This window comes from Pezoporus flaviventris, unplaced genomic scaffold (genome assembly GCF_033815535.1).
Source record: "Pezoporus flaviventris isolate CSIRO_AGI_PZ_B2104156 unplaced genomic scaffold, CSIRO_AGI_Pfla_v1 ptg000002l, whole genome shotgun sequence".
Classification (NCBI taxonomy): domain Eukaryota; kingdom Metazoa; phylum Chordata; class Aves; order Psittaciformes; family Psittacidae; genus Pezoporus; species Pezoporus flaviventris.
The window spans coordinates 14,496,261-14,511,429 of NW_026892550.1; the positions used below are offsets into that span (position 1 = coordinate 14,496,261).

The 15,169-nt window shown below is 38.3% G+C and overlaps 1 protein-coding gene across 7 annotated transcripts in view; it reads left to right on the top strand.

Moving 5' to 3' along the window:
- The window catches only part of SLIT2 (slit guidance ligand 2), a 269,873-nt gene that overhangs the window by 153,842 nt on the left and 100,862 nt on the right, over positions 1 to 15,169 (top strand). For all 7 annotated transcript variants that reach the window (XM_061470049.1, XM_061470055.1, XM_061470054.1 and 4 more), the window contains exon 5: positions 5,280 to 5,351. In XM_061470049.1, coding sequence (XP_061326033.1) covers positions 5,280 to 5,351 — 72 coding nt within the window. The remainder of the gene's footprint in view (positions 1 to 5,279; positions 5,352 to 15,169) is intronic.

Consider the following 15,169-nt stretch of genomic DNA (forward strand, 5'->3'; position numbering starts at 1 on the left):
GGAAAATAAAATTACAAGTGATTAAATTTACAAGCAGGTTTGCCATCTTCAAAAGATTTATTGTTTCAGAATGAACAATGGGTTTAGCCACACAAAACTGTGATACAGCCCTTAACAGCTTATGATATAGATATTATATGTGGTGTTTCAATTTATATAATTAAAAATTTAGCACTCCTTTCAGGGTAAATGGGATATTCAACTGGGAACTATATATGGTGAGTAATAAAATAGCTGCAATGCAGTACTGTCTGCATTTTTTAAGAGCTGAAACATTCTATCAGGCTTATTAATATCAGGTTATCTGAGGGCTTTATCCTCAGAAAAAAAAGCAACAGCATAGGGTTTTGAGGCTTTCTGGGGGAATAGGTTATTCTATTGTATTGGTATGAATTTCAGATATTGGCAGGATTCTAGGTTAGAGTTTTTTTCCTGATATACTTCTATCTACTAACCGGTAAATATGATAAATAGAAATGTACCGTTTCCATCCTGTTCTTAGGAAGGATTCAAGCAAGGCTTTGGCAAGGTCTTTCTCCTATTTCCATAAAGCATAATGCATTATAATTACTAATGTAATTCAGAATAAAAAAAAATAACTGAATATACATAAAATGAAGCTGATTTAGGGTGGGGGAGGGTGGAGAGTGATGTGCAAGGTTAGATTTATTTGGGGGGTGTTGTTTTGTTTTTTTTTTTTGCTCTTTCATTGGTTTATGAAACACAGAAATTACATTATTTCAGGCATAATTTCAAATTAGACAAGTTCTACTGTCTACTGTCATTGGAATTAAGCCATTAAACTTTGGAAATCGTTTTAAGCATATGTGATTATCAAGATACATTGCATGTAAATTTCTTTGACGCAGTTTGTTTAAGAAGAAATTCTATGTTATGTTAGCACAATGATTTCAGGATTTACTTGATCACAGATCTTAGAGAGGTTATAGTATTTCTCTGGTTTTATTGCTGAGTTTGAATACTTGATGGACTGTGTTAATTAAAAAAAAAAGTTATTTAGGTATAACATAGTCTCTGAGTTAGAAATACACACCTCATCTTCTGTGGAGGGAAAAGATAGTATGAAGGCTTTTAAAAGAATCACTATAGTTGGGCAAAAAATAAGTCTTTGTGCATTTTCCTTAGTGTGTCTTCATTTAAAGTGGGATTCAGCTTTGACATATGGATTTGGTTTTCTTCTTTTGCTTTTGAGAAAATGGGGTTGCAGCCAGAATATTACAACTCAGAAGATTGCTTGACATACATATGGCTTAAATAAATCTGAAACAAACCACAGTAAACTGGATGGTACAGTCACATCTACCGCAGCACAGGTGCTCTTCCTTTCCTTCTCTGAAAAGAGCCTTTTTCAGCTGCTGCTAGCCTAACTTGCCCAGATGGCTTTTTGTGTGCAAATCCACTACTTAACCCAAATATTACTATGCCGCCTTTTGCCTTGATTAAATGAGCCCTAGAGCTCTGTTTGAGGACATTTCACACTAAAAGACGGTGAAGTTACATGTGGTAGTTCAGGTCCAGAGCACTGATTTGGTAATGTATGAATGGGGAGATGCATTGGAGACCGGGTGGTTGAAGGTGCTCTGCTGGCCAGTGAACAAAATGAAGCCCACAGAGTTGTACAAAGGAAATTTTTTGAAGAGTCAATGTCTAAGGTATTCCAGAATGAAGAATTTGGAATGTACCTTTCTAGGACTGATATAATAGAGTCAAGAACAATTTAGGTGAAAGAGGGCTATAGGACAACTAGAATCTTCATAAAGGTTAACTCATCAAAACTTTTTACTAAACCGTTGTGCTTTATTAATACAAACAAATAAAACCAAAAAACCACCAAAACCCAAAAACCAACCAAAAAAAACCAGCCAACCAACTAAAAAATCTATAGGATAGCCTTGTCTTTTTCACTCCAATTGCATATAAAACAGTTTTTTAATCAATTCTGCTGTATCAGAGGTGTGCTGGATTTTGATGCAGCATATTGGGAAGTAATAGTAATAGAAAATAATTTTTTCCAATGAAAATGTCTTGGTCAGATTGCTGGCTTCATATGTGAAGCAGGTTCATGACTTTTTTTCAAAAATATATATTTGTTCATGTAAATGTAGGATGTTCTGGGGTTTAGGGCTTAAATTTTATTGAAATACTTAAAATGCCTCTTTCATTTTAGTTGTACCAAGTGCCATCATAAAGTATTCAAATGCTATCTCTTTTTGAAATGGAAGATGAAGTTCACATAGTTATCAGTGCAGGAAAACAACTACCATCAGGCTGAAAAGGAGGTTTCTTCACTGCAGAATATAAGCTCCAAAGTCAAATCAATGTAACATAATGGCCTGTAAAATTGCCTGGGTTTGTCTAAGAAACAGATTTTTGCCCCATTTCCTCAGAAGGTCACAGTGCACCCAGTGCTGCTTGTGACTTTCTTTTTTCGTGAACAATCTAGGAATTGCAGTAGAATGAGTTAAAACCGTTAAAAAAGACCACACAGCAATCCTCACTGAATCCTAGATCTGAAGTGTGAAATGTAGGTGTAATTTGTGCAAGAAAAATGTGAATGTTTATTTAAGCCCCACAGGTTTTCATAAGGAAACCTTTTTTTTACTGAGCAGATGAAAACTTGAAGCAATCAATAAATAATTACTAAAACCTTTTTCCTGATATTATAAGTAGGCATAAATTGTGTGTTGAAAGTCATATTTTTGAGAGAGGTAGAATTTTGCAGTGAAGAAATGAGTTAACTTACACTTTTGTTACATAAACAGATCCGAGTAAGTTTTGCAAACCAGCAAATGCAAAAATTTCTCTGGGGAAATGACATTTGCTAACCTAGCTTAGGCTCTACCTTTAGAGGGTCAACATTTAGAGGGATGTATTAAACAGTGCCTTGCACAGCAAGTTTGGGAACTTTTGCAGTCAAGTAGTTTACATTTCAAATGTGCTAAAATTAGCAGTGAACACTACTTCAGAGTACATGAGCTTGTGCTGCATGGAAGTGGTACTGACTGTATAGATACAGCAGTAAAAGTAGCATGCAATTAGTCAGTCTACTGTCTTTTACATGTGCATACACACAGACACACATCTGCACACATACAACCTCAGTGTATTTTTTATTGAAGACCCTTGCTCAATAGCTGTTATTTGTAAGTCCTTGCATTTGTGCTAAGATTTGCATTTAGTCAAGGAAAGAGAGATTTTGACCACTGATATTTTTAATTAGATTTATAAAAACAATTTACAGTATCTCACTCTTGTTCATCTTCCACTTTTTTAATTATAAAAAATGGTGAATGATGATACTCTAGTAACTGTCATAAAAAATGTAATGCACCATTACCCATTACCTCTTGCAGTATACATTTATTAGTATGGCAGCGGTTTACATTGTTATATACATATATCTGTATTATAAACTATTCATTGATCATGATACAAATCACTACTGCTAACCTAACTGCTTTATGCACAATTTTTTTATAGTTAAAATATATAAATCAATTAAACAGAAGTATAAATATAGGTATTTGCTGTTTATACTTACAATGGAATTTCTTTTAAAGGAAGTAGGCTGTTAAATCATGATACAGTAACAAATGCTGAAGGCTGCTTTTTCATTCTTTGCCATTCAGTTTATTGTCAGAGCTGTGCAGTCATATCCCATTTCAGGATTACTTAGGTGACTTGAAAATTAAATCATAGTTCACAGATTCTCTTTTTTTGCACACGGTCAATAATGGTAAAATTGGGTCTACTTTTAAATATATTCTGCAAGATAGTGCAGTGCAGTTATATGCAAGAACTATGAAAGATTTAGTAAATAGAATGTGATTTTCCATAAATTAACAACTAATTGGATAAAATAAATTTGCTGTCAATGTATGTAGAATTATTTACAAAAGAGTTATATTGATATAAATTCTGTTAAAGTTGGGCAGCCTGGGGTTTTAGCAAATCCTCACTTTTTTTAAGTTCATAAATCTGAAAGATTTTGAGGAGTGATTACTAATAACTGGAAATATGAGCTCATTCTCTTTAGGGAAAGAATATGTCAAAAGCATGACTGTTCATGTCTAATCAACTAAATGATTCTTGCTTATTCATTTCATCTGAGCTACGTCTCTTATTTGTATGCACTATTTTGCAATGTTTCTCCTAAAAGCTGTCTCCAAAAAGGCCTTCTAAAGATGTCTCTGAAAAGAAGGCTTTGCAAAACTTTACTTCTCCTGTTAGGATGTTAGATTGTATTTGATGTGCTTTCAGAGTGAAGCTCCTGATTTGATTTTAGAAAAATGAAATCCAGATACCCATGACAAAACTGCTTAACAAACAGGCTGAAAATCCTAGTATAGAGACAGCCTGTAGGCATCTGATTTTTTTCTAAATTTTATTCAGATGCTCAAGTGAGCCTTTTCATATAACGTCTTGTGTTCCCCTTATTGTCCATACATAGATGCATCTCTAGAGGACTCCAAAAGAAGGTCTGATTCCATAACTCTAAGACACCAAGGTAGATGGGCCCCTTTGAAGGCCTTCAGGCATATGGGAACCGTTTGTGTGGTAGATATGTTTGTCCAGGGCAGGAAATTGTCAGAAGTAAAACCTCGAAACCACATCTCCTGTTTTCTTATACTGATACCAAAAAAAATTACTGAATAAGAAGTTTAATAACATTTCTCTTTTGGAAAAGATGTTAGTTTCAGGTACTGTGGTACAGCTGTTCATGCAGGGATTTTGGGGAGGAGCATTAGATATTTGCTGCAGGATGGTTTTTAATACCTTCTTTTAAAATATATGGTGCGTCCCACTCTGAAAAAAGATTCAGAAATATATTGGTCTTAGACATTCCACAGCTTGATAGCTTTTTCTCAACAGCTTCCTACTTGTTCTTTTTGCTGGTTTTCAGTCTTCCTTGCGTGAAACTGAACGTACAATCAAACTTTTGATGTCACGGGTTTCAAATGGGTTGAAAAATGAAATCAGTCAGAAATTAAATCAGTTTGACCTTCATTGTTAAATTATGTAATGCTTCTGCTTTTAGTTTGCCATCTATATTTGTTGTTTTGTAAAATAATTGGACTATTATTGCTGCTGCTTTTTCATCAATTGCAAATCAGTTGAGGTAATAAAATAAGCTTCATTGGAAGTATTGACTAAATTGTAATTGCAGATATTATTTTCTTATATGTTCTTTTTGTGTTACACAGAAAGTAATATATATAGCAGATTTTTAGTTAATTTTAATACTTTTTTTTCCTTAGTGATCTCAGTGAAAATCAGATTCAAGCAATACCAAGGAAAGCATTCCGAGGAGCTGTAGACATAAAAAATCTGTAAGTATTTTCCTCCTTCTTGTGTATAGTCTGATGATAATGCTTGGTCAATACAGTGTCCTTTTATACTATCAGATACCTTTTCCTGTAGCACTTTCACAGCTGCTTAAGGAATCCCTGCATAAAACCAACGCTTACAATTTCTTTTGGCAAAATAATGTATCTTAAGCATCCTAAAATTTCCCTACATGAAATCTAAAACACTGAATTGGAGTTGAATACAGCCAGGCATTATAACTGTTTATGGTAACCTGAGTTTAATATTTGAAAGTCAGGCTATTTTAAATATTTAATTGTTTCATGTGGAAAAAATAATTTTGCCTTGGTTCTAAGAGTTTCCCTTTTGTTTGCTTGTATAAAAGAAAAGAAGAAAAATTATGTTATTACCTACTTTTGCTAGCATTTATTTTTGTACTTGTTGGCTACTTTTCTTACACAGTTTTCTTCTGTGGTATAATAAGCCTTTCCCAAAAGACAGATACTCACTTTCCTAGAGATAGTGACCCTTAAGTTCATGGGCAGTTTTGAATTCACCACAGATCAATTAGGAGAAAAGTTTTCAAAGATGAATGCCCAAGATTTTGGCTTACTTGATATGATATTTAGAAATCTGGGGGTTTTGTTCAACAGTGTCTGTGATTGGGTTCTTCCTCAAAGTGAAATCCTACCACAGCTCAGTGGAAAAATTAAGTTCAAAAACATGCAAGTGCTTCTCAAAGTAGCTTTGTTGCTTTGTTTAACTGATGTCTTACGATGGTCTAGTGGGGGCTGGTGGAGCTGGTCTGATGATAAAGAAGGGAAAGAGCGGTTTTGGTAGGAGGCTTGCCAGACTGGTCAAGGAGGCTTTAAACTAGATGTGTTGGGGGAGGGGGGCATCATTCCATCCCAACACACCCAGTCAGCTGCCAGCACCTATAATAAATGCTCGGAACAATGCAGATATATCCCAGCCGCTCCAGCCAATGAGCCGGCTTCAGTTGGAGCTCAGCTCAGATGCCTCTATACAAATGCCCGTAGCATGGGGAACAAACAAGAGGAATTAGAGATGTGTGCATGTCTATGGGGGTATGATATAATAGGCATCACAGAAACATGGTGGGACTGGAGTGTTGGAATGGAAGGTTACAGGCTCTTTAGAAAAGACAGGTCTGGCAGGCGGGGAGGGGGATTTGCCCTTTATGTTAGGAATAGGCTGGAGAGTATGGAACTCTGTCTGGGGACAGGTGAGCAGTTAACAGAGAGTTTGTGGGTCAGGGTTAAAGGGAATATAGCTATGGGAGACATTACTGTGGGGATCTGTTACAGACCGCCTGATCAAGCAGAACCTGCAGATGAAGCACTCTATAGACAGGTAGGAAAAGCCTCACGCTCGCAGGCCCTTGTTCTCATGGGTGACTTCAACCACCCTGGCATCTGTTGGAAGGACGGTACTGCCTGGCACAAGCAATCCAGGAGGTTCCTCAGTCGTGTGGAAGGCAACTTCCTTCTGCAAGTAATAGAGGAGCTGACAAGGAGAGGTGCCATGCTTGACCTCGTGCTCACCAAAAGGGAAGGGCTCATTGGAAATGTGACTCTCCAGGGCAGCCTTGGGTGCAGCGATCATGAGATGCTCGAATTTGAGGTCCTCAGGACAGTGAGAAGAGCGTGCAGCAAGCTCACTGCCCTGGACTTCAAAAGAGCAGGCTTTGGCCTCTTCAGGAGCCTGCTTAGTAAGGTTCCATGGGATGCAGCCCTAGAGGGCAGAGGGGCCCAAGACTGTTGGGCGATATTCAAGGATAACCTGCTACAAGCTCAGGAGTGTTGCATCCCAACCAGAAGGAAGTGCAGCAGGAGGGCCAGGAGACCTACTTGGGTGGATAAGGAGCTCCTGAGGAAAATTCAATTGAAAAAAGAGGCTTATAATAAGTGGAAGCAAGGACAGGTGGCCTTGGAAGAGTTCAGGGATGTTGTCCGGGAAGCTAGGGACCAGGTTAGGAAAGCCAAGGCCCAGTTAGAATTAAACTTAGCTAGAGGTGTTAAGGATAACAGGAAGTGATTCTACAGGTACATAGCAAATAAAAAATAGACTAGGGAGACTGTAGACCCCCTCAGGAAGCTCTCAGGAGAACTGGCTACACAGGATTTGGAGAAGGCTGAGGTTCTGAATGACTTCTTTGCCTCGGTCTTCACTGGCAAAGGCTCTGACCACACCACCCAAATCATGGAAGGCAGATGCAGGGACTGTGAGAATGAAGACCTTGGGCCCACTGTAGGAGAGGATCTGGTTCAAGACCATCTTAAAAATCTGAATGTGCACAAGTCCATGGGACCTGATGAAATCCATCCTTGGGTCCTGAAGGAGCTGGCAAATGAAGTTGCTAAGCCGCTGGCCATCATATTTGAAAAATCATGGCAGTCAGGTGAAGTTCCCGAATACTGGAAAAAAGGGAAATATAACCCCCATTTTCAAGAAAGGGAAAATGGATGACCTCGGGGGTTACAGAGCAGTCAGTCTCACCTCTGTGCCTGGCAAAATCTTGGAGCAGATTCTCCTGGAAGGCATGCTAAGGCACATGAAAAACGACAAGGTGCTTGGTGACAGCCAACATGGCTTCACTAAGGGAAATCCTGCCTGACCAATTTGGTGGCCTTCTATGATGGGGCTACGGAACTGATGGACAGGGGTAGAGCAGTTGATGTCATGTACCTGGACTTGTGCAAAGCGTTCAACACTGTCCCACACAACATCTTTGTCTCTAAATTGGAGAGACATCAGTTTGGTGGATGGACCACTCGGTGGATAAAGAACTGGCGGGATGGCCGCACACAAAGGGTTGTGGTCAATGGCTCAATGTCCGGCTGGAGACCAGTAATGAGTGGTGTCCCTCAGGGATCGGTGTTGGGACCGGTCTTGTTCAACATCTTAGTCGGTGACATGGACAGTGGGATTGAGTGCGCCCTCAGCAAGTTTGCCAATGACACCAAGCTGTGTGGGTCGGTTGATATGCTGGAGGGAAGGAATGCCATCCAGAGGGACCTCGACACGCTTCTGAGGTGGGCTGATGCCAACCTTATGAAGTTTAACCATGCCAAGTGCAAGGTCCTACACCTGGATCGGAGCAATCCCAGGCACAGCTACAGGTTGGGCAGAGAAGAGATTCAGAGCAACCCTGTGGAGAAGGACTTGGAGGTGTTGGTTGATGAGAAAATGAACATGGGCCGGCTTCAGTGTGCGCTTGCAGCCCAGAAAGCCAACCGTATCCTGGGCTGCATCAAAAGGAGCATGACCAGCAGATCGAAGGAGGTGATCCTGCCCCTCTACTCTGCTCTTGTGAGACCTCACTTGGAGTATTGAGTGCAGTTCTGGTGTCCTCAGCATAAAAAGGACATGGAACTGTTGGAACAAGTCCAGAGTAGGGCCACGAGGATGATCAGGGGACTGGAGCACCTCCCGTATGAAGACAGGCTGAGGAAGTTGGGGCTGTTCTGCCTGGGGAAGAGAAGGCTGCATGGAGACCTCATAGCAGCCTTCCAGTATCTGAAGGGGGCCTGTAGGGATGCTGGAGAGGGACTCTTCATTAGGGACTGTAGTGATAGGACAAGGGGTAACAGGTTAAAACTTAAACAGGGGAAGTTTAGATTGGATATAAGAAGGAAATTCTTTCCTGTTAGGGTGGTGAGGCACTGGAATAGGTAGCCCAGGGAGGTTGTGAATGCTCCATCCCTGGCAGTGCTCAAGATCAGGTTGGACGAGGCCTTGGGTGATACGATTTAGCATAAGGTGTCCCTGCCCACGGCAGGGGGGTTGGGACTAGATGATCTTAAGGTCCTTTCCTACCCTAACTATTCTATGATTTTGTTCTATTCAGAACTGGTTCCATCATTATTCATGGCCTAAAAGAGGCTTGGCTACAAGGAGAAGTCTGCAATTTTTTTCCATGATCTTCCGCATTTAAAAATTGATACAGCTACAGAAAGGAACTTTGTACTAAAAATAGCAGCGTCATTGAGGATATTCTAGTGACAGGGCAGTGGTTTAGAATGCAATAAAGGTACTAATATATTTTCAGATAGCTCCATTCAAAAACTGAATTAGGATGCTAATCTTTAGCTAAGATAATATTTATCTCTTGGTGTGTTTTTTCAAGGTAAGGATCCTGAATTATGTCTGAAACTTGCATTAAACAGTAGATCCACCCTTTAAAGACTTTGAGGATATAATTAAAAAAAAAATCATAAAGACAATAGCATTGCTACAAGTCCAAATCATATATGTAGCATATAGTTTATTGTGATAGAAGTACTACATGTATCTCCTTCTTGGTTGTCCCAGAGATAAAACCAGGGAAAAAACCCTGGAAAACCCCTGATCTCAAATCATTACAGTCCCACTACAGTTGTGAGTCTAAGAAATATATTTCTCTGTCCTATAAATCCTACCTATGTTCTAATAAGGAAGAGCATCTTATATTATTGTGAGATATAGATGTAAGTATCATACTGATTTGCGGGGTGAGTTGAGTGGATTCTAGTACAGCATTTATGTAACTAGATCAGGCTGTTGTGACTTTCCAGAAGTTTAGGCAAGAAGGTGATCTGAACCCTAGCCTTCCATCTAGCCTTGGACATTACTTAGAGAAGAATGATGGCAAGAATTGTTGGAGAAAATTAAGGAGGCAGTTGATAAGTGATAGGTATAGAAAACATCGCTTTGCAAAGGAAAATATGAAGTGAACCACCTGAAAGGAGTTCATAGCAAGTATCATTCTCTTTTCCAAGTAACAAATAATAGGATGAGAGGAAACAGCTCCAAGTTGTGCCAGAAGAGATTTAGACTGGATTTCAGGAAAAAAATTCTTTACTAAATAGGTTTGTCAAGTGCTGGAACAGGCTGCGCAGGGTAGTGGTTGAGTCACTATCCCTGGAAGTATTTAAAAGGTGTGTAGATGTGGCAGGCACTTCAGAACATGGTTTAATGATGGACCTGCCAGTGCTAGGTTTATGGATGTACTTAATGGTTTTAAAGATCTTTTTCTACCTTAATGATTTGATGAAGGAATTTAGCGTCTATTGGGTAATAAAGCTAAGGTCCAGGAACCAAGTATTTGTATACACTGTCAGAGATCTGCCATAAACAGAGCTTTAAGCTGAAAAAGGTGAGATTTAGATTAGATCTCAGGAAAAAATTCTTCACTATTAGTGAGTGGTGAGGCACTGGTCCAGGTTCTGCAGAGAAGCTGTGGATGCCCCAACCCTGGCAGCGTTCAAGGCCAGGTTGGATGGGGCTTTGAGCAAGCTGATCTAGTGGAGGGTGTCTCTGCACATAGCAGGGGGGCTCGGACTAGATAATCATCAAGGTTCCTTCCAACCCAAACCATTATAGAATCATAGAATCATAGAATAGTTAGGGTTGGAAAGGACCTTAAGATCATCTAGTTCCAACCCCCCTGCCGTGGGCAGGGACACCTCACACTAAACCATATCACTCAAGGCTTCGTCCAACCTGGCCTTGAACACTGCCACAGATGGAGTGCTCCACACAGCTTGGTGTCATCGGCAAACTATTCTATGAGTCTATGATCTAATTTTGGCATTTTTTCTATAACTGTCCAGTATTGATTATGTTAAAGATGTTAAACAAACTTATGGAAGAGATGGGAGAATGTACAAAGTGTAAAGAAGCCTATATTAGAACATGTTGTAAATGCAAGATTTGCTTTGTGTAAAAACATTAATTACATCAATTTCAATGTAAATTGCAGAGACTCTTTTTTTAAATGCAATGACTGATAACCATCCCGTAGAGTAGCTCTAGTAAGGTATTTCAAATGTAGTTAAATCTCACAGACCTTCACCTGCTTACATATTTTATGTTACTGAATGGAGATTCACCATTCTCTCACTCCCCCTAAATACTTCTCCATTTGAATCAGGAGTTGGAATATTTTAGAAAATATCTTATTGTATGTTCTTCTAGTCTTTGCAGAGCAATGGGAATTAGATGGTAACTTATATTATGTGAAGAAAATCATTTCCTTTAAGGTTAATGATACCACTATGAACTTTTGATTTCCTGCTGATATGTTAGTCCTAGTGTCCTCTTGACATTTCTCAGAAGAATCTGTCTAGTTTTCAGAAAATGTGGCCATGATATTTTCTTTCTGGACATCTTCCTAATAACATCCACAGTACAGATTCTGTAGAAGTTAAAAGCAAAATGGACAAGGCATTATGAAAATTGACCCCCTGGGCAAGCTGCCACACACTTATAGTAAAAAGAATTTAAAAAAAAAACAAACAACCAACCAAAAAACCCTAAGAAAACATCCAGCTTCATAAACCTACTTCATATATAATTGGAATTTCCTGTTTTCCAGTTAATTTCTTGCTTTTCATCTTTTAGCTGAGAAGAGTCTGGCTTAGTAGATGCACTCCCTTTAATCAGTTGTAGGCAGAAAAAGTGACAAAAACAAGGGAAGCTTATTTTTTTACAGGCTCCCCAAACTGGATGCCCAGTATCTGATATTTCGGCAGTTCAAATGTAAGAAAAAAAGCCTAGTGGCTCTGTCTCAGAGTCTTGATATTCCTCTTCAAGGACAGTGACTTGAAGAATAATCCACTTCTAGTGTAGCAGCTGATATGGGAATTGACAGAAATTAGGGTACAAGTTCTGGAAAAAGAATGCTGAAAGTTGCTCTTAATTTGCTACTTTTTCAGGGATAAAAATATGCACCAAGAAGTTAGGTTCTTCAGAGAACAGAGTGACACCGTTTTTGAAAAATAAATAGGAATTATCATATAAATTGGAAATTAAACACAGGGTTTTTAATACACATGTTAATGATGATTTTGTAACCCTCCCTGGTGATGCAAGTACTCACTGGATGTGAAAGATGTTTTAAATCTTCCCAACCTAAGGAATTTTATTTGTATTTAAGATCGTAAGAATATGCTTTAGGTGCCCAGATTATAAATTTGGACCTGTTGTTTTTTGAATCCGGTTACTAGGAGGAAAAATAACTGGGTTTAAATAGCAAACAAATATGAAGCACCACTGAAAGTATAAGAGTGCTGTGCTCAGGTTTTGATAAGTAGATTTTGTCCCTGGTCTGATGATTTTGATAAAATTATATTATGACATTTCCGCTTGAAGTACACAAAGTTTTCTAAGGTTACAACTTTCTCTTCCACTGTGTAATCAATATTTGGCAGAGGATGGAAAGGAATACACCAACATCATGGCAGAATTGTGATGCTAAATGTATACAACTGTCAAATGATACCAAAAATACCAAAGAACATTTTAATTGTATCTCCCACAAGCATCTTTTTTCCCCGTTTCTCTTGTCATAGTCTAGCCTTAGTTTCGCTTACTCTCTTCTTTGATGCCTTTGTGTTCATTTCAGGACACTGTAGCTGTCACCCCAAGGATAAAGGCTACAGAGCAATGTAGTAGCTTCATGGATTAAATTGTGTGGGAAATGGAGAATTAGCAAAGAGAGACAGACACCAGCACAGAGTCAGAGTTTCCATTACACTAACCGTTGTTCAACACCTCGGTTAATATTACTTGTTGTTGCCCTGATGCTTCTTTTAGGTTGATTGCAAAAGATTTATAACTAGTGATGTCACTGAAGGTATAACTGAATGTTGTATTAATCGTTGTTAGCAATGATTGGACTTTTTTTTTTTGTAAGTTCAATTTTATTAGCAGTCAAAAAAGAGATCTGCTGAAGATGTTCTGGTTGCTGATTTCTTCTCAGATCATGCACAAAATTCCACTGCAACTGGAAGTGTATTTGTCTGTTCATCTGTACAAGTGCTGATCAAAAAGCATTGCTTGTCTAAGGCATGCTTTAACAATTTGAAATTGGCATATTTCTCATGCTTGTTGAATCTTAATTGTACTACTTGTCTGTTCAGCCACCTGCATTTTAGGTATACATCAAGAAGGATTTTCATGAGATGTTAGTGAAATATATTCACTGTATACTTAAGATTTTTATTTAAGTCAAAAATACTTCTGAAGGAATGAAGAAAAGGCACTTTTCTAGTGCCTCTTAAGACTCTTGTTGCCAAATAGGTCAGTGACCTTGTTGCCTTTGAGGGAAAAATGTTATTCCCAACTATTTAAATAAATAGCATTTCAATACTATTTTTAAAGCTGTTATTTTAATTGCAGATTACTTTCCTAAAATTTGGCCTGCTGAAAACAGTTTGCTTTTTATGAACCAAATTGTTTGAAATGTTAAAGTGAATTATGCTTTTAAATTAAGAAGAGTATTTGGCTTTGAAGATGAGTTTCAAATCAGAAATCTGAATATGAATTGAGAGCTTCCTTGCAAGTCTTTTTTTGGCATTTAAACCAGTGAGAAGAAGTCTAAAGTAGCTAAGGTCTAAAAAATCTATCGGAACTAGGTACTTATTTGAATGACAATAAATTTCAGGTGAATAAGTTGTAGGCAGCTGAATTTGATGTGGTTCCATCTGCTAAGTCAAGTGCCAACTCTCATGGAAAATTTTACATGGGATGTGATTTTAACCTCGTGACAAATATGTCCTATGCTTTTACTAAGAAGAGTAGCAAATATCACTGTGGTTTGTGCACTTCCCTGTAGATTCTTCCTGTATTATTACAAAGCAAATTGAGATAGAATATTGGTTTGAACTAAGATGATAAATTGTGGTAGGACGACTTGTATTCAACTTTAAATTTTATTTGGCTGTGTCAAGTACTGAGAATAATGCAAATAACTTTTGAGGATTTGAATTTTAAAGAAAAAATGAAATTTTTTTATCTTTCTGTTCAGTGTTGAAGCTTCATGGAAAAGTTAGTTGGACACTTGGGAGCCTTCAGGACCTTTTGTATCCACATTATTTTGGAAAGAGAGACTGCCTTTGCTTCACTAAACAGGGAGATATAACGATGTCATAGTGATTTGCGGAGAGGTTGGTTGGTATGTAGAGTAAGTAGGTAGAAATGGTTCTACAGAAAAAGATTTTCTAATTAATATTTGAATAAACCACTCTAACAGAACATATGAAGGTAGGCTGAGAAAGTTGGGGCTGTTCAGCCTGGAGAAAAAAAGGCTGCATGGAGATCCCATAGCAGCCTTCCAGTATCTGAAGGGGGCCTATAGGGATGCTGGGGAGGGACTCTTACTTAGGGACTGTAGTGATAGGACAAGGGGTAACAAATTCAAACTTAAACAGGGGAAGTTTAGATTGGATATAAGGAGGAAGTTTGTTACTGTAAAGGTGGCAAGGCACTGGAATAGGTTGCCCAGGGAAGTTGTGAATGTTCCATCCCTGGCAGTGTTCAAGGTTGGACAGAGGCTTGGGTGGTATGGTTTAGTGTGAGGCGTCCCTGTCCAATGCAGGAGGGGTGGAACTTGATGATCTTAAGGTCCTTTCCAAACCTAACTATTCTGTGATTCTATATGTATATGTGTATGCATGTGTGTATGTATATATATATGAAATGAAAAAAAAAAAAAAAATCTAAATTATTATTTGGATTTTGGGGCTTAATATGGCTTCCATACTAGAATAGAAATGTATTTGCTTCTCTCATTATATTGGACATGATACTGTTTGTCATCTCATTCCTAAATTGCATTATTTCTGGGAAGTCATACTGATGTGATTGTATTTTTGCATTATATAACTTACAGATTGTTCTTTCTGTGTTCATCCTCTTTTTCATGGCATTCTTCTGCTTTATTTTGACTTTTTTTATTCTGCCACTGAAAGACCCTTGTGGGTTTAGCCAAGTAGTGTCCTAGACGATTTTGAGAATGTGAAGCAATTGCACCATAGATATGTTCTCATTTTTCTTC